General features: G+C 37.3%; 1 protein-coding gene across 2 annotated transcripts in view; it reads left to right on the top strand.

Moving 5' to 3' along the window:
* The first annotated feature begins 32 nt into the window (after positions 1-32).
* Positions 33-19,374, top strand: part of MRPL47 (mitochondrial ribosomal protein L47) — a 24,406-nt gene continuing 5,064 nt past the window's right edge. The window contains exons 1-5 of one of the 2 annotated variants that reach the window (XM_036850420.1): positions 33-184; positions 3,372-3,523; positions 4,080-4,140; positions 7,084-7,180; positions 19,008-19,138. In XM_036850420.1, the coding sequence (XP_036706315.1) occupies positions 60-184; positions 3,372-3,523; positions 4,080-4,140; positions 7,084-7,180; positions 19,008-19,138 (566 nt within the window). In that variant the 5' untranslated portion in view covers positions 33-59. The remainder of the gene's footprint in view (positions 185-3,371; positions 3,524-4,079; positions 4,141-7,083; positions 7,181-19,007; positions 19,139-19,374) is intronic. The other variant, XM_036850421.1, reaches the window with a different exon arrangement.

The following is a 19,374-nucleotide window of genomic DNA, read 5'->3' as shown; positions in this document are numbered from 1 at the left end:
TCCTGTTCTCGTCATCCGGTCGGCGTGAGACGCCGGAAGTGACATCATTGTTGCCGGAAATGCGGTTTGCTTACTTATGCGGAAAAATGGCTGCCGCCAGTTTGGCTGTCTTGTGCCGAAGAGTCTCGGCGGCCTTGAAGGCTTCCAGGTCGTTAATAAGTCCTCAGGCCCCTGCTAGCACAAGGTAAGTGATGTGAGGAGTAGGTCTGTCCATTTCTCCAACTTTGGATCTTGTTTGGTTGCCGAGATGCTGAGAAACGCTTAGGGATGGAAAGGCCGCTGGGATGGCTGGGCCCGAACCCACCTCCGTGAGGAGTGAGGGACCTTGGAGAAGTCCCTCACCTGCGACATTTCTGTATTTTCCTCAAACATTTTGTTGCCACCTACTGTGGACCAGGCAGTTCGTGGGGTCTGTAGAAAACCAGTATTTGTTGAACTAAACCTAGAGGTACGGAAGCATCCTGTTCGGCTGGGTGAGTTGGGAAAAACTTCACTGAAGAGCTTTTGGCTGTGGAACTGAAGGCTGTGTCAGGTTTGGATGGATTAAAAAAGGGGTGGGAGGGTGTACTCCCAGAGTTTGTCAAAAAGAGATTGTTCAGTAAATGTTGAGTGAATAAATGAAAGTAGCCAAATGAACAGAAAGCCGCCCTGCAAGTGTGAGAAAAGAATATCCTACACGTGTTGGTTATTATTTCTAGGAAGACCGCTTGTCTTCTGGACAGACCGATCATTTTTGACGTTGTGGTGTACGATTTCCTCCCTTTTATTAGCGTTTGTTTTTAATGAGTTAAATTTTACAAGTAGTTGGGTATGTCATTTTTTTTAAAAAAGGAAGTAATGTATGTGCTCTTGAATCCAGCGCATTTATTGGGCATCTCTCAGATACAGTGAACTTAACATTAACCTCAGAGATAAGCAATTTTTTTGGTTTGTTTTTTGCAGAGGTTCAGGGGTTGTAACTGGAAAAGTAGCAAACTTGAATCAATCGTCTCTTCCATCTCATCATCGTTTTTCCTTAAAAAATTTTTTGGATTTTTATCATTACTGTTGAATAAATATCTGTTCATTTACAGACACTTTGGAAAATAGGGTAAAGTGCTTTGAAGAAGAAAGTAAACATCAACTATGGTTTTACCATTCAGAGATAAACAGATTTTCTTCTATTCTTTTTAACTTTGAGTATATAGACATACATGAAATTTTAAAATAAAATCAGGATAATATTTACGTATATGCATTTTTATGTTCTACCCTTGTTTTCCAACTTTTTATTTTAAAAAATTTCAAGCCAAAAGGAAAGTTGTAAGAGTAGTACAAAGAATAACCATATACTCTTCACCTATGTTAACCAATCCTCAGCATTTTGTCACATTTTCTATACTTTTTATATCCATGCCTTTATTTTTCTGAACTATTTGAGGCATGTCAGAATTGCAAACATCATGGCACTTCAGCATATATCTCCTAAGAACAAGAACACTATCTTAACCACAATACTACAATGATCACACTGGGGAATTTTTTTTTTTCTTTCTTAATTTTTAATTCAGAGTCCAGTCAATGAACATTTATCCTGTTAATTGTCATGTATCATTAGTCTTCTTTAATCCAGAATGGTTCCTTTTTTTCTCTTTCATGATACTGACATTTTTTATAAGGTCAGCCTTTTTAGAATATTCCTTCATTTGGATTTGTCTGATTGTTTCCTCATGATTAGATTCACATTAAATTTTTCTTGGTAGGAATACAACACTTGTTATACACTTCATTATTGTATTTTAAGTTATTTCTCCAGGTCATTAAATATTCTTTATAAACATGACTTTTAGATGACTGCATAATAGATTATCATACAGATGCACAATAATGTTTTTAACCATTCCCCAGTTGCACATTTACATTATTATCAGCTTTTTGATATCATATATAATGCTTTAATAGACTTTTTTTTTTAAATTATTATTCATTTATTTATTTATTTGGCTGTGTTGGGTCTTCGTTTCTGTGCGAGGGCTTTCTCTAGTTGTGGCAAGCGGGGGCCACTCTTCATCGCGGTGCGCGGGCCTCTCACTATTGCGGCCTCTCTTGTTGCGGAGCACAGGCTCCAGACGCGCAGGCTCAGTAGTTGTGGCTCACGGGCCCAGTTGCTCCGCAGCATGTGGGATCTTCCCAGACCAGGGCTCGAACCTGTGTCCCCTGCATTGGCAGGCAGACTCTCAACCACTGCGCCACCAGGGAAGCCCCCTTTAATAGACTTTTTAAAAGTACAATTGACTTACAATATTATATTAGTTTCAGGTGTATAACATAGTGATTCGATATGTTTATATATTACAAAATGATCACAATAGACACTTTGATTTATCAATTCCCATCTATGATGATTTGTCTTTTTTTAAAAAAAAATTATTTATTTTTTATTTATTTGGTTGCATCAAGCCTTAGTTGTGGCAGGCAGGCTCCTTAATTGTGGCTCGAGGGCTCCTTAGTTGCAGCATGTGGGTTCCTTGGTTGTGGCATGCGAACTCTTAGTTGCAGCATGCATGTGGGAACTAGTTCCCAGACCCAGGCCCCCTGCATTGGGAGCTTGGAGTCTTAACCACTGTGCCACCAGGGGAGTCCCTCTGATAATTTCTTTAGTTGAAATGTCTAAATTCAGTGGAATTACTAGGTTAAAGGAGGAAGCATTGGGGTCTCTGATGTGTTGTGAAATTAAAGTTCAGAATGTTTTTATCTGCTTATATGCCCACTAGCCGCACATGAAGGACCTAAAAATGTTACCTTAAAATATAATTATGTCGGGCTTCCCTGGTGGCACAGTGGTTGGGAATCTGCCTGCCAAGGCAGGGGACACGGGTTCGAACCCTGGTCCGGGAAGATCCCACATGCCGTGGAGCAACTCAGCTCGTGCGCCACAACTTCTGGGCCTGCACTCCCGAGCCTGCGAGCCACAACTCCTGAGGCCTGGGCGCCTGGAGCCCGTGCTCTGCAACAGGAGAGGCCACCTCAATGGGAAGCCCGTGCACCGCAACGAAGAGTGGCCCCCGCTCACCGCAACTAGAGAAGGCCCGTGCACAGCAACAAAGACCCAACGCAGCCAAAAATAAATAAATTAAATAAATAAATTTTTAAAAATACCTTTAAAAAAATATATATATAATTATGTCAATACATTGGCTCTGAAGTTACAGGATAGCAACATATATAATGGCATGTTAAAAATAATTTCTAAAGCATTTTATGAGTTTATCATTTCTTGGGCAGAAACCCCAAGTTGATTTTTTGACATTGTAGATGAGGAAATGATTCTGTTTATTGCTTATAAAATCCAAATGTTGTGAAACTTGAATCACTTGTTTATATATGTTCAGTTGCAGGTTTTCTCTTAGTCTGTTGACTAAGAATACACCAAATGTCACATCTTTTCACCAGTGTAGATTACTTCATACCACATTGTCTAGGAGAGGACTGGAAGAATTTTTTGATGACCCAAAGAACTGGGGGGAAGAAAAAGTGAAATCTGGTGAGATATTTGGGTTGACTATATTAAATAATTTTATTGAACCTTCTGTCATTTTGGGATTATTTATTCAGTTTGGGAATTACTTAAGTGTTTCCTTTTTGATTTCCTTTGGGAATGTCTATTAGAGAAGATTAGAAGGACAGTATAATAGTAGAGTTAACTGTTCCTTGGAAGGTTGGCAAAAGGTTTAGAAGAGGAGTAGGTTGAAATTAACTAAAGTGAGGTTTGGGGTTTGTTTTACATTTCATTTTTTTAGAGATAATTGAAAATTTATAATGATATTAAGTATTTTGACATTAGACTGTGAAGGTACATTCTATACTAATACTAACATTTTTTGAATGCTATTGCCAGTCACATTACTAATATTTTCCTATGTGTTATCTAATTTAATCACAATTAAATCCTAATTATATATTGTACTATAATATAATAAAGCTATTACACATTTTACAGATAAGGAAACAGGTTTAGAGAGGTTAGAGAGGTTAAGTAATTTGCCAAAGGGCATGTAGCTAGAAAATTATTTCATGTTATGAATTTATCATTTTAATAGGAGCTTCATGGACCTGTCAGCAATTAAGGAACAAAAGTAATGAAGATTTACATAAACTTTGGTAAGTATACTGAGTACATTAACATCTAAGTGTTTGAAGCAGTTATAGTATAATAATGAGGTATAAACTTTATCTGATTTAAGAAATTAAGTAAAGTGATTTATAGTACTGTTGGTGATATATAAGATCATTAAAATTTTTATAAGTACTACAGAGGTTAAATTACATTATGACAGATGTATCAGAGTTCTTAAATAGTTGGGAGTTTAGAAATTTTACTGTAACTGCTACCAGTCATACTACCACTTTTATACTAAGAATTTCAGGAAACTAATAAAGCAAAATGGGGATGAGTTGGTCACATTTAGGCCTTCTTCCTTTTTATTACCTTTTGCATGGTCTGGAAGCTTTAGCTTATTTGCTTTGAGGAAGAGTATTGGAGGGTGCACTTAATTGGAAATTTGGGTAGATTTTTCTGGCAGATACTCCTGATGAATTAGAAAGAATTGAGAGGATTTAGGACAGATTTGCGTTGTATATATACATATATAAATTGAAGTATAATTGACGTAACATTGTATTAGTTTCAGATGTGCAATGTAATGGTTCAATATTTGTATATATTGTAAAATGATCACAATAAGTCCAGTTAATATCTGTCACCATACATAGTTACAAAAAGTTTTTTTCCTTGTGGTGAGAATTTTCAAGATCCATTCTCTGAGGTACTTTCAAATATGCAGTACAGTATTACTGACTATAGTCACCATTGCCGTACATAACATCCCCATGACTTTTTCCGTTTATAACTGGGAATTTGTACCTTTTGACCCCCCTATCCCCCCACATTAATCGACTATATTTAGCCCAGAGCTATGTTTGTTTGGGCTGCACTGTGTTTTAAAAATTGGGAAGTTTCGCACAAAAATAAGGATTTCTGGCTCCTCTTGAATAATCAGACCTGTGATGTTGCAACACTGAACCTGCATTTTTACATGGTGACAGTTGGCTGGTCTAAATGGAGTAGTGCATACCACTTCTTACCCATCTTGTTGTTCTTTCACCAAGCTCCCTTCACTCATAATTACTATTTGTCCAGGCACTGTAGTAGGCATTTAAAGTTTGATTTAAATGGGTTATCTTTGATTTAAAGGGTTGATTTAAAGGGTTATCTTTCATGGCAGATTAAAGAACTGTAAAATGCTTATAAAACCACTAGTATTACAGGCTTCTTTATGTGATACAATAAGAAATATATATTTTGTCTTTGTCTCTGATCACTTAACACACAGCTCCTAAATCCCTTGGAATTGCCTGAGTGATATGAGTGTCTTCTAATCAGGCAGCTCTTGGGGGTGGGGGCTGGGGGGTATTGTTGTGTAGCTTCAGGATAGAGGCTGATTGCCAGAAAGGCCAAGGTGTGATTAGCGGATGGAGCATTCAGCCTCACCGCCACCCCCACTTTTGGGGAGGGAGAGGGACTAGAGATCGAGTTCAGTCGCCAGTGGCCAGTGATGTAATCAGTCATGCTTGCATCATGACACCTCCGTAATAAACCCTAAACAGCTAGGTTTGGAGAGCTTCCAAGTTGGTAAGTACATGGAAGTTCTGGGAGGGTGGTGTGCCTTGAGAAGGCATGGAAGCTTTGCACCCCTTCCCCATATCTTGTCCTGTGCATCTCTTCCATCTGGCTGTTTCTGAGTTGTATCCTTTATAATAAACCAGTAAGAGAGTAAAGTGCTTTCCTGAATTCTGTGAGCTATTCTATCAAATTATCAAACCCATGGACAGGGTTGTTGGAACCCCCAGTTTGTAGCTGGTCAGTCAGATATGTGGGAGGCCTGGAAATTGCTGTTGGCATCTGAAGTGGGGGGCAGTCTTTCTTGTGGGACTGAACACTTAAATTTGTGGAATCTGGCTCTGACTTCAGGTAGTTAGTGCCAGGGAGTTGGAAAAGTTATGTTGGAAAAGACAACATGTTACTGTCAGGAGAGAAAAACCCCTCATTTGGTGTCAGAAGTGTTATGTTTAAAACAGCACAGATTCATGGTAAAAAATACGTTGTTTTAAAGCACGTTTACTGTTGGTTATTGGTAAAGGGATAGTTAAGGCAGTTTCAATATTCATCCTGGCTAAAGCCAAATAATTTATCTTCTGCCACTCCTTCCCCCAAAATTGTCTTCTTCCATACCAAAAAGTACCCCAATTCCTTTGTTTCATTTTCTTTGCCCTCTACATTTATTTCCTTTACTTTCTTCCAGCTCTGATTCTCAATCAAACATATTTATTCACAAAAGTCACTCACACTTGAGCTTTACCACTTCAGTGTTTTGATTTCAGTGATTTGATTGTGTTTGCTTTGGTTTCCTTTCCAGCCTAACATATCCCATCTCTATGAAGCTTTCGTTGATCATCTTAGCCAGAAGGAATGTCTCATTTCTCCCACTTAATTCTCCTGGTAGTTGTTGTCTATACCACTGAGTATACCACACCACATTTCAGTTGTGGAGGGAGCATAGTGGGCTAAAAATAGAATGGGTTTTCCACCCAGGGAGTTCAGGATTTGAATCTTGAATTAGCCATGTGCCCCCCGAAACCTTACTTCTCTCAGCTTTAGTTTCTTCATTTAGAATGTGTAAATAGTTCCAACTTCAGAATTGTTGTGAGAATTCAGTGAAATAAATGTATATGATGTGCTTATTTAGCACATTGCCTGGCGTATAACAGGAACTGAATAAGTGTTATTTATCTTCCATCTTCTCTCTCCACTTGGAATGTAGGGACTACATTTTATGCTTTTTTGTAACTCTTCTAGCACTTACCTTACTTAATGCAGTATGTGACACATGGAAAATTTATTGAACAAATGAGTAAGAATAGATGTAGCTCTATATAAAGGATTATTCTAAAGGACTTTTGAGTACAGATCATTAATTTTGATGTCAAAAAATCACAATTAATATAAGCACAGAATAGCATTACAAGCTCTGTTTTTTGATATAGGTATGTTCTCCTGAAAGAAAGAAACATGCTCCTAACTCTAGAACAGGAGGCTAAGCGGCAGAGATTGCCAATGCCAAGTCCGGAGCGGTTAGAAAAGGTGAGATTTGTGGGAGGCTGAAGACTGCTGAGTGTGGGATAAAAGCTAAAAGGTGTGAGTGTATGGTTCCTATAATTCTTGGCAAGTAGATTTCTTTCTTTCTATTTCCGCTTGATTTTTAGGAAACTTACAGTTATGCAACTATCACTACTATCTAATTTAGAACATTTCCATCACCACAAAAAGAAATCTCATGCCTATCTGCAGTCACTCCCATTCCTACCTACAGCCCCCAGCATATGCGTGGACATATGTTTTTATTTATCTTGGGTAGATACCTAGGAGTAAAACTGCTGTGTTGTTTGGTAAATCTGTGTTTGAAATTTTAGGAAACAGCCCAACCATTTTCTAAAGTACCTGCACTATTTTACATTTCTAGTTCTGGTTTAGCTACTTCTGCACCAACTAGGTCAGATTTGTTTAATGCTTTTTTTTTTTAATTGATGTAAAAAAGCCATAACAAAATTTATCATCTTAACCATTTTTAAGTGTATAGTTTTTTAATTAAAGTATAGTTAATTTATAAAATTGTGTTAGTTTCAGGTGTACAGCATAGTGATTCAGTTTTATATATATGTATTTTTTCCAGATTGTTTTCCAATATAGGTTATTACAAGATATTGAACATAATTCCCTGTGCTGTGCAGTAAATCCTTGTTGCTTATCTATTTTATGTATAGTAGTTTCTGTCTGTTAATTCCATACTCCTAATTTATCCTTCCCCCACTTCCTCTCCTCTTTGGTAACCATACGTTTGTTTTCTATGTCTGTGAGTCTGTTTCTGTTTTGTATATAGATTCATTTGTATCTTTTTTTTTAGATTCAGCATATAAACGATACCATATGATAGTCACCTTTCTCTGTCTGACTTTACTAAGTATAATATTCTCTAGGTTCATCCATGTTGCTGCAAATGGCAGTATTTCATTCTTTATTGTGTCTGAGTAATATTCCATTGTGTGTGTATGTATGTATGTACATACATGTGTGTGTGTATATATATGTATTTGTACATATACACCACATCTTCCTAAGCCAGTTGTCTGTTCATGGGCACTTCAGTTGTTTCCATGTCTTGGCTGTTGTAAATAGTGCTGCTGTGAACATTGGGGTGCATGTATCTTTCCAAATTCGAGTTTTTCTTTTTTCCAGAAATATACCAAGGAGTGGGATTGCTGGATCATATGGTAGCACTATTTTTAGTTTTTAAAGGAAAATTTTCTGTAGTGGCTGCACCAATTTACATTCCCACCAAAAGTGCAAAAGGGTTCCCTTTTCTCCACACCCTCTCCAGTATTTATTATTTGTAGACATTTTGATGATAGCCATTCTGACCGGTGTGAGGTGATATCTCATTTGGTTTTGATTTGCATTTCTTCAATAATTAGCAATGTTGAGCATCTTTTCGTGTGGCTGTTGACCATCTGTATGTCTTTGGGGAAATGTCTATTTAGGTCTTCTGCCCATTTTTTGATTAGGTTGTTTGCTTTTTCAATATTGAGTTGTATGAGCTGTTTGTGTATTTTGGATATTAACCTCTTGTCAGTCGCATCATTTACAAATATTTTCTCCTGTTCCATATGTTGTCTTTTCATTTTGTTGATGGTTTCCTTTGCTGTGCAAAAGCTTTTACATTTTGATTATGTCTCATTTGTTTATTTTTGCTTTTATTTCCTTTGCTTTGGGAGACTGATCTAAGAAAATATTGCTATGATTTATGTCTAAGAACATTTTGCCTATGTTCTCTTCTAGGAGTTTTGTGGTGTCATGTCTTATATTTAGGCCTTTAAACCATTTTGAGTTTATTTTTTCATATGGCGTAAGGGAGTGTTCTAATTTATTGATTTACATGTGGCTGTCCAGCTTTCCCAACACCATTTGCTGAAGAGACTCTTTTCTCCATTGTATAGTCTTGCCTCCTTTGTCTAAGATTAATTGACCATAGGTGTGTGGGTTTATTTCCGGGCTCTCTATTCTGTTCCATGGATCTGTCTGTTTTTGTGCCAGTACCATAGTGTTTTGATAACTGTAGTTTTGTAGTATAGTCTGAAGTCATAGATTAATTGACTGTAGGTGCATGGGTTTATTTTTGGACTCTGTATTCTGTTTCATATGTCTGTTTTTGTGCCAATACCACCGTGTTTGGATTACTGTAGTTTTGTAGTATAGTCTGAAGTTTGGAAGGGTTGTACCTTCAGCTTTGTTCCTTTTTCTCAGGATTGCTTTGGCAATTCTGGGTCTTTTGTGGTTCCATATAAATTTTAGGATTATTTGTTCTAGTTCTGTGAAAACTGTCACGAGTGTTTTGATAGGGGTTGTGTTAAATCTGTAGATTGCTTTGGGTAGTATGGCTATTTTAACAGTATTATGTCTTCCAATCCAAGGGCATAAGGTATCTTTTCATTTCTTTGAATCATCTTCAGTTTCCTTTATCAGTGTTTTATAGTTTTCAGTGCATAGGTCTTTCACCTTGGTTAAGTTTATTCCTAGGCTTTGTTTTTTGTTTTTTTGACACAATTAAAAAATTTTTTTTTAACTTTCTCTTTGTGGTATTTTATTGTTAGTGTAAAAAAATGTAACAGATTTCTGTATATTAATTTTATATCCTGTTACCTTGCAGAATTCATTTATTAGTTCTTGTGTGGAGACTTCAGAGTTCTCTATATAGAGTATCATGTCATATGCAAATAGTGACAGTGTTACTTCTTCCCTTCTAATTTGGATACCTTTTATTTCTTTTTCTTTTCTGATTGCTGAGGCTGGGATGTCCAATACTACGTTGAAAAGAAGTGGTGAGAGTGGGCATCTTTGTTCCTGAATTTAGCAGGAAGGCTTTCAGCTTTTCACCACTGAGTATTATGTTGGCTGTGGGTTTGTCATAAAGGGCTTTTATTATGTTGAGATATGTTCCCTCTCTACCCACTTTGGCGAGAGCTTTTAACATGAATGGATGTTGAATTTTGTCAAATGCTTTTTGTGCATCTATTGAGATGCTTGCTCATGTGCTTTTTGTCTTTCCTTTTGTTAATGTGGTGTATATCACATTGATTGATTTGCCTATGTTGAACCATCCTTGTGACCCTGGAATGAATCCAGCATGATCATGGTGTATGATCCTTTTTAAATATTGCTGGATTTGGTTTGCTGATATTTTATTGAAAATTTTTGTCTATATTCATCAAAGGTATTGACCTGTAATTTTCTTTTTTTTGTAGTGTCTTTGTCTGGTGTTGGTATCAATCAGGCTACTGATGGCTTCATAGAATATCTTTGGGAGTGTTCCCACCTCTTCAGTCTTTTGGAATAGTTTGAGAAGGTTTGGTATAAATATATAAGTTCTTTGTATGTTTGATAGAATTCCCCAGTGAAGCAGTCAGTCCTGGACTCTTGTTTGCAGGGAGTTTTTTAATTACATATTCTATTTCACTTCTAGTGATCGGTCTGTTCAAATAATCTGTTTCTTCTTAACTCACTTTTGGTAGGCTGTATGTTTCTAGAAACTTGTCCATTTCTTCTAGGTTTTTCAATTTGTTGGCATATAACTGTTCATAGTATTCTCTTATGATTTTTTGTATTTCTGTGATATTGGTTGTTATTTCTCCTCTTTCATTTCGTATTTTGTTTATTTGGGTCCTTTTTTCTGGGTAAGCTTGGCTAAAGGTTTGTTAATTTTGTTTATGTTTTCAAAAAACCAGCTCTTAGTTTTATTGATCTTTTCTTTTTTTTTTTTTAAATCTCTATTTTATTTCCTTCCTTCTGCAGACTTTGGGTTTTGTTTGTTCTTCTTTTTCTAATTCTTTTAGGTGGTAGTTTAGGTTGTTTATTTGAGATTTTTCTTGTTTCACGAGGAAGGCCTGTATTGCTACGAACTTCCCTCTTAGAACTGCTTTTGTGGCATCCCAGTGGTTGTTATTATCTTTTGCCTCGAGGTATTTTCTGATTCCTTCTTTGATTTCATTGTTGACCCATTGGTTTTTCTGTAGCATGTTCTTTAGTTTCCATGTGTTTGTTCTTTTCCCATTTTTCTCACTGTGGTGCATTTCTAGTTTCATACCATTGTGGTCAGAAAAGATGCTTGAGGTAATTTCTATCTGCTTAAATTTGTTGAGGCTTGTTTTGTGACCTAGTATGTGGTCTATCCTAGAGAACGTTCCATGCATGCTTGAATGCATGTGTATTCTGTTTTTTTTTTTAATGTAGTGTCCCATATTTCAATTAAGTCCAACTGGTCTGTTGTGTCATTTAGGACCTCTGTTACCTTATTGATTTTCTATCTGGATGATCTGTCCATTGATGTCAGTGGGGTGTTAAAGTCTCCTGCAATTATTGTATTATTGTCCGTTTCTCCCTTTACATCTGTTAGTATTCATTTTATATATTTAGGTGCTCCTGTATTGGGTGCATATATGTTGACGAGTGTAATATCCTCTTCTGTATTGATCCTTTTATCATTATATAGTGTCCTTTTTCTTTATGGCCTTTGTTTTAAAGTCTATTTTGTCTGATAGGAGTATTGCTACCCCACTTTCTTGTCATTTCCATTTGCATGAAATATCTTTTTCGATCCCCTCATTTTCAGTCTGTGTCTTTCACCCTGAAGTGAGTCTCTCAGGCAGCATATTGTAGGTTCTTGGTTTTTTAATCCAGTCTGCCACTCTGTGTCTTTTGATTGGAGCATTTAGTCCATTGACATTTAAAGTAATTATTTATTAGTATGCACTTTTTTCCATTTTAATCTTTGTTTTCCAGGGGTTATTTTATAGTTTTTCTTTGTTAATTTCTTCTTTTTGTTTTTCCTTTTGTGGCTTGATTATTTTCTTTTGTAGTATGCTTGAGTTCCTTTTTTTGTTTGCCATGCTGCGTGGCTTGCAGGATACTTAGCTCCCCAGCCAAGGATTGAACCTGTGCGCTTGGCAGTGAAAGCACAGAGTCCTAACCACTGGACCGCCAGGGAATTCCCTTGAGTTCCTTTCTTTTTGTTTTTGTGAATCTATTGTAGGTTTTTGATATGTAGTTACCATATCAAAAGTATGGTATGTTGACCCATAACTATATCTAATTGCTTTAAGCTGATAATCATACAAGTTCAAACACATTCTAAAAGCTCTACATTTTAATTCTTCCCTCCCCAACATGTTGTGATTTTGGTGTCCTGTTTTACATCTTCATGCTTATCCTTTTGCTGTTAATTGTAGTTACCATTGCTTTTACAAAATTTCTTTGATTGTTTTTTAATCTATGTACTGGCTTATTTAAATGATTTTCAGTCCTTTTATATATTTGCCTTTCCTACTGTGATTTTCCCTTTCCCATAGAGTCTTGCTTCTTTTCTATTTAGAGAAGACCCTTCAATATTTCTTTTAGGGTAGGTTTAGTATTGCTGAATTCTTTTAATTTTGCTTGTCTGAGATATTCTTTCTCTTTCTATTTTAAATGATAATCTTGCAGGGTAGAGTATCCTAGGTTGCAGGATTTTCCCCTTTCAGGGCTTGAGTATATTGTGCTACTCCCTTCTGGCTTTATGGGAGTTCCCTTGTAACTGACTTTTTGTTTTTCTCTTGCTGCCTTTAGAATCCTCTCTTTATCTTTACCTTTTGCTGTTTTAATTATGATATGTCTTGGTGTGGGTCTGTTTGGGTTCATCTTGTTTGGGACCCTCTATGCTTCCTGTACCTTGATATCTGTTTCCTTCTTTGGGCTTGGGAAGTTTTCAGCCATAATTTCTTCAAATACATTTTTGATCCCCTTCTATCTCTCTCTCTCTCTTCTCCTTTTGGAATCCCTATTATGTGTAGGTTGGAGTGCTTTATAGTATCCCATAGATCTCGTCTGTTGCTTTCATTTTTTAAAAATTTTTATTTATTTACTTATTTTTAAATTAAAAAAAATTTTTTTTGGCTGCATTGGCTCTTTGTTGCTGCATCAGGGCTGTCTCTAGTTGCAGCGAGTGGGGGCTACTCTTCATTGTGGTGCTTTCATTTTTTTCTTTTGTCTTTCTGTCTGCTATTTTGATTGGGTAGTTTCCATTATTCTATCTTCCAGATCACTTATTTGTCCTTCTGTGTCATTTAGTGTGCTATTCATTGCTTCTAGATTGGTTTTCATACCGGCAATTGAATTGTCTAATTTTGATTGGTTCATCTTTATAAAACTTCTGGTTCCTTGTTATAGTGATCTTTATTTTTATTATTTTTATCTGCTTTTATTTATTTCTTTATTTATTTAAAATTATGTGTTTATTTATTTATTTTTGGCTGTGTTGGGTCTTCGTTGCTGCTCACGGGCTTTCTCTAGTTGCAGCAAGCAGGGGCTACTCTTCATTACAGTGCGTGGGCTTCTCATTATGGTGGCTTCTCTTGTTGTGGAACACGGGCTGTAGGTGTGCAGACTTCAGTAGTTGTGGCACGTGGGCTCAGTAGTTGTGGCTCATGGGCTCTAGAGTGCAGGCTCAGGAGTTGCGGCTAACGGACTTAGTTGCTCTGTGGCATGTGGGATCTTCCTGGACCAGGGATTGAACCTGTGTCCCCTGCATTGGCAGGCAGATTCTTAACCACTGCGCCACCAGGGAAGTCCCTGCTTTTACTATTTCCATTTTGAACTTAGGGTCTGTAGACTGGTGAGGTCTATTTTATTATTTGTTCTTTCAGGGGATTTCTCTTGTTTTTTTAAATTGGGAGTAGTTCCTCTGTTTTTTCATTTTACTAAACCTTCTCTGTCTCTCTGAATTTAGGAAAAACAGTTATCTACTGTGGTCTTAAAGGGGTGTTTTTATGTGGGAGTGTCCCTGTGTAGACTGTGTCCAGTATTTTTGGTGTGAGGGCTGGTTTTGGATGCCAGTCATGTCCTTCCTAAGAGTACTCGTCGTTATTTCCTTGACAGAGCATGTGACTGGTGTCTAGAGTCTGTGCTGGATGTGAGGCAGGGCTTCCTCTTTGCTCTGTGGCTGTCACCGCCCAGTCGGGTGGGGTCTGCTCCCCAGTTTTTGGAGTAGAAGCCTGAGGGTCAGGTTCAATTAGTCTCTGTTGCCCTGCCCTAAAGGAGGTGATTGCTGAAGCAAGTGAGGCTCCTGTGGTCATGGCAAACCTGTGCACCACCTGTGTGGTTCTGTCCAGAAGCATCCCAAGGTCCTGTCACTTTCTGTGTTGTGTTTGTTCCAGATCTAGTGCAAGGCTGTGGCGTGGAATAGGCTGGGGGTTGGGGCATTGTGTCTGCAGGAACTGAGGTGGCTGTGCTCCAGCCTGAGATCTGGGCTGCCTCTGTGACAGACTTCTCCAGGACCTGTCTTCCCCAGAGATCTGGGCTGCCTCTGTGACAGACTTCTCCAGGACCTGTCTTCCCCAGATCTAGTGCTCAGCTGCACAGAGAGGGCAGAGCCAGGGTGCTCTCTCTGGGACACCAAGCCTGGCCTATCTGGGTACTCTTGACCTGGGCCTGTCTGCCTGAGATTCAGCACTTAGCTGCTTCACATTCTTGTGGCCAGTGCCCAATGCGCCCACTGACAATGTCTGCCTGACTAGACACTGCCCCCATGTGTGCACTGATAATAGTCTCTGTGGCTCTGCCCAGATCACATCCCAGGCACCCTGGTCTGACTCTGCCTAAGTAGACTGAATCTTTGCCCTGGTCTCATGCCAGACTATGGTGTGGAGTGAGCGAATTCGGGGCATTAGCCCTTTCGGATTGGGAAGTACAGCAAGGCAGCAGCTGCCAGTGCAAGGCTCTTTCAGACCTAATTGTTAGCAAGCCAGCATGCGTGCAGTCCTCCCAAGTAGAGTCTAGGCTTCTCTAGCTCTTCTGTCTGTCTCAGCGGATTTCCCACCAGGCAAGGGGGCTTGTCTCCTCGTGCAGGACCCCAGGACTGGGATGGGGATGCCCAGATTGTGGGTTGATCCACTCCCTCCCTAGGGTGAGGGTCTGCCTATGTGAACCTTCTCTTCCTTACAGATCCTTCCCAGGGTAACAGGTCCTGACCTGATGCCTTTTTTATCCATTCTACCTGGTTACATGGAGATCTTTCATGCAGCATTGGTTATGTAGGAGATCTTCTGCCAGTTTCCAGTTAGTTTTCTGTGAGAATTGTTCCACATGTAGATGTATTTTTGATGTGTTTTTGAGGGGGAGGTGAGCTCTACTTCCCCCTACTCTGCCATCTTGATTCCCCTGCTGTAGCTCAATAATATTAAGTATGTTCACATTACTGTGAAAAGGTAAACTATTATTTAGGTTAGATTTTCTTCATCATTAAAAAGAAATCACTTGGGTTCTTTATTTCCATTCCTAGAGGTAATCAATCCTGTGTGTTTCCTATTTACCCATCAGAATTTCATCAGAATTTTTCTCTGCATGTAGAAATGTACCTGATTATTTTTATTTACACAAATGTGGTTATACAGTTTATACTCTTTTGAAACTTGCATCTTCTACTTACTAGTGTATTTTGGAGATTTTTCCGTTATCAGTAAGTGCAGAAGATCTGCCATTATTTTTTTCACGGCTGTACATGTTTAAGATATTTCTTCCATGTAGAGGTTTTATGTTTTATTTAGTTAGGTTTATCAGGTTGTTTCTTTTTTTCATAGAGTGCTTTCAGGGTCAGCTCTTTATTGATTTTTTTCTGTGCCATAGTAAGTAGTCAGTGAGATTGGAACCCAGCTTTTTGTAATGGCTTCGGTCTTGTTGCCTTACCTCTGCTGCTTCAGGTTTCTTTCCCCACACTGCTCACCACCATGAGGACCTGATATCCCTGCAGAGAGTCAAAGAAGGTGTGGGATAAAATCTCAGTTATTTACCCTAATTATGGAGAAGGTTATTCTGCCTTTATAAAAATTGAGTTAATCATATTTGGGGGTTTTTAAACTTTATTTTGATAAAACATGAGGCTGATAGAAAAATTACAAGAAAAATACAAAGAGGCATCCTTCACCCAAATTCCCTATGTATTTTACCACGTTTGCTTTATCCTTCTTTGCCTCCTCTCCACATAACTACATTTTTCCTCAGCTGTTTGAGAGTAAGTTATATATGTGATATCCCTTTACCCATAACTACTTTAGTGTATATTGCCAAGAAAAACAAGGATATTTCCTTACATAACCACTGTACAGTTTTCAAAATCAGGAAATTAACATTGATACAATAGTATAATCTACAGATCTTACTGAAATTTCATTAGTTATTCCAACATGTCCTTTTATAGCAAAAAAAATCCTGGCTGGTGTGTTTTCAGTGTTGTCTCTTGAGTCTCCTTTAATCTGATTACTCAGTCTTTCTTTGTGTTTCATGACATTGACACTGTTGAAGAGGATGGGCCAATTTGGGTTTGTGATGTTTCTCATGATAATCATGATGATTGGCACTAATATCATAGAAATGATGCTGTATTCTTCACAGTGCATCATATGAAGAGGCATGCAATGTTGATTTGTTCTGTTACTGAACTTGTTAGCGTTAGTATTTGGTTAGCCTGGTGTCAGGTTTCTCCACTGTATAGTAACTAAATTTTTCTTTACATTGAGACCATGTAAATATCTTTTAAACCCTCCAACTTGGACTCATTGGTTTTAGCATCTATTGATGATGATTTTTGCCTCAATCAGTGATTATTACTGTGATGTTTGCTAAATGGTGATTTTCTAATTTCATTGTTCATTCTATATTATTTGTTAGCTTTCTTCTGTAAGGAAGGGCTTTTCCTTTTCTCCATGTCTTCCTTTCCTTTCCTTTCCCTTCCCTTTTCTTTCTTGAGTCATGCATTCCAATTTTATTCAATGAGTTAAAATCCTTTAGTATCATTCTAGATTTGGCCAGTGTGTTTTCCTTCAAGCTGGCCTATATGTCCTCATCATTCTTTGATGAGGAACAGCAAGATATTCGGGATTCATCGTGTACTTTTCCTGCTCCAACCCTGGAATCAGCCATTTTACAGAGGAACCCTGATTCCTTTGAATGGAGAATGGTATATTTAGAAACTAAGATCTGGTTGGTACATGTTTTCATTGCTACAAAACATTTGTAAAGTAGTGTTATTTTATTTTTAGGTATATTTGGCAACTCTTCTTTTAAGGAAAGTTATGCTTTAGAAACTCTTTTAGGTGGATTGGCTGTTTATAAGTAGCACATTGTTTATTTGATGAAAAAGCTTTTGCTATAATGGTGCTGTTCTAATAAGACTTTTAAACTGCAATAATAGATTATCCCCTCTGCCTGCTTTAAAAAATATATTTCAGAGGTGAACTTCAGCCCAGTAAATCATATGTACTATACTTTCTGAATTAGTAGAATCTAAAATAGTAAAAGTTTTAAACTGAAAGTGATTATAATTTTTTTAACCTCAAATACAGTTTTCTCAGTGCTTTGTGACATACTACTAACGAAAATGTATCAAGAAAAGTTTTAAAAGAATTATTCTCTATTTAAGATATAAGCTGAGGCTTTGGAACTATGTAAGGACACTTTTGGCTCTGGGAAAGTTGTAAACTAGAAAAGAAAGCTCTTTGAAGTTGGCTTTTTTGAATGGAGTGTATCTAATTGATACTTTTGATTTTCTTTCTCATCTGTTGGCGTGAACATGAATAATTGGATGTTAACTCTGTGGACTTGGTAGCCATTTATTTTCTGTCTTTGTGAGCTAACATTAGATTTCAGTTAGGAACCTCAGCCCTGACCTTGGGCACACTCTTTAATGTAGTCAGTCAACAGCCAGGTTTACTGAGTTCCTAAGGGTCAGAGAGCTTTGTATTAGGCCCTGATCAGTGTGGTCTCTTCACTCTTCTAAGTTTGTCTGTCTTCAAGATAGGATTTGTCATTCTTACCCACCTTTCATTTCTCAAGGATTTTATAGAAATTCATATAGTTGAGAGGAAGTAGTGTGAGGATTCAGTGTGGCTTTGAGTCAAGTAGGCCATAAAAGTGCTGAGTGTGAGCTGCATATATAGGTTATGAAGTAGTTTAAATATGTGGCTTTCACATCTCTCTTAGGTTCCACAGCTACCTGGGGAATTATCTTTATAATCTAATACCCCTCCCCTTTTTAGGTTTCTTATAAGGAACAAGTATGTATATGAAGTATTTCATATCTGTTATGATGCTTAAGATAATACACATATATCACTACCTAAACATGGCTCTCAGGATTTAGAATTATGAAAAAATTTAGCTCACCTGTCATTACAATCCCCAATGTATAAATATTTATTTTTGAATAAATATATATTGCTCAGCCAATATATTATTATGTACAATGTCAAACATAATAGAAATGTTAAAAGAAAGAGATAAAAAATAAATAGACGTTCTAATGGTATCTTCTGGTGTCTTGATGGATCTTTGGAGATTAGTATCAGGATAGGTTGGTATTCCATTCCCCATAATAGCAACAGCTGCCAAGTAGGTCAACATATCTGTATCTGAGTGTTATGGACACACTAATTAATTAAGGCCAAAACATAGGTTTTAATATTTAAAATCATCTGTTAATCACTTCTTAATAGCTCATTGAGTTTTAAAATGATGAGTCAAATTGGGTCTCCAAAAGGAATCTATGCAAGTGTATCCTACTCCAAACAAAAGTAATATATGGAAATTTGAGCTGAATAGATTTTCATTTAAATGAAACTAAACTCTAAAAAAATTACAAAAAGTGATATTACACACACCTATGTATATGCATACCCAGCCAGAAAGATTTTTAGGAAATATTTGACAGAATGGTTCTTTGACAAAAAGATTGATCATAGGTTTTCTGTAGCATAGTCATTATGTGTTTTCTTTCTTTGGAATTCTGTCATGTGGTGATTGTTGAAATTATATCTTTCTATTCTCTTCTCAGGTAGTAGATTCCATGGATGCATTAGATAAAGTTGTCCAGGAAAGGGAAGATGCCCTCAGACTTCTTCAGACTGGTCAAGAAAAAGCTAGACCTGGTGCTTGGAGAAGAGACATCTTTGGAAGAATCATCTGGTACATAGTGGCTCTTCTAAGATGAGAGTGAAGTCCCATGCCTCATTCCCCATCCAGTATCTTTTAAGAATATGAGATATATTAGCTGTATCTAATATACAGAGAGGTCCCAAACCCCTTTTGAACTTCAGGATATGAATGAAGGTAGCTGTATCTGGTAGCCAGGCATCCCATTCCCATGATTCAGTTATTTATAGGTTCTTTATAATAGTGGTTCTTAATCTTATGTGAATCAA

This window comes from Balaenoptera musculus, chromosome 4 (assembly GCF_009873245.2).
Source record: "Balaenoptera musculus isolate JJ_BM4_2016_0621 chromosome 4, mBalMus1.pri.v3, whole genome shotgun sequence".
NCBI classification, from domain to species: domain Eukaryota; kingdom Metazoa; phylum Chordata; class Mammalia; order Artiodactyla; family Balaenopteridae; genus Balaenoptera; species Balaenoptera musculus.
Note: the sequence above shows the minus strand (reverse complement) of the source record. Positions and strands in the feature narration are given on the sequence as shown.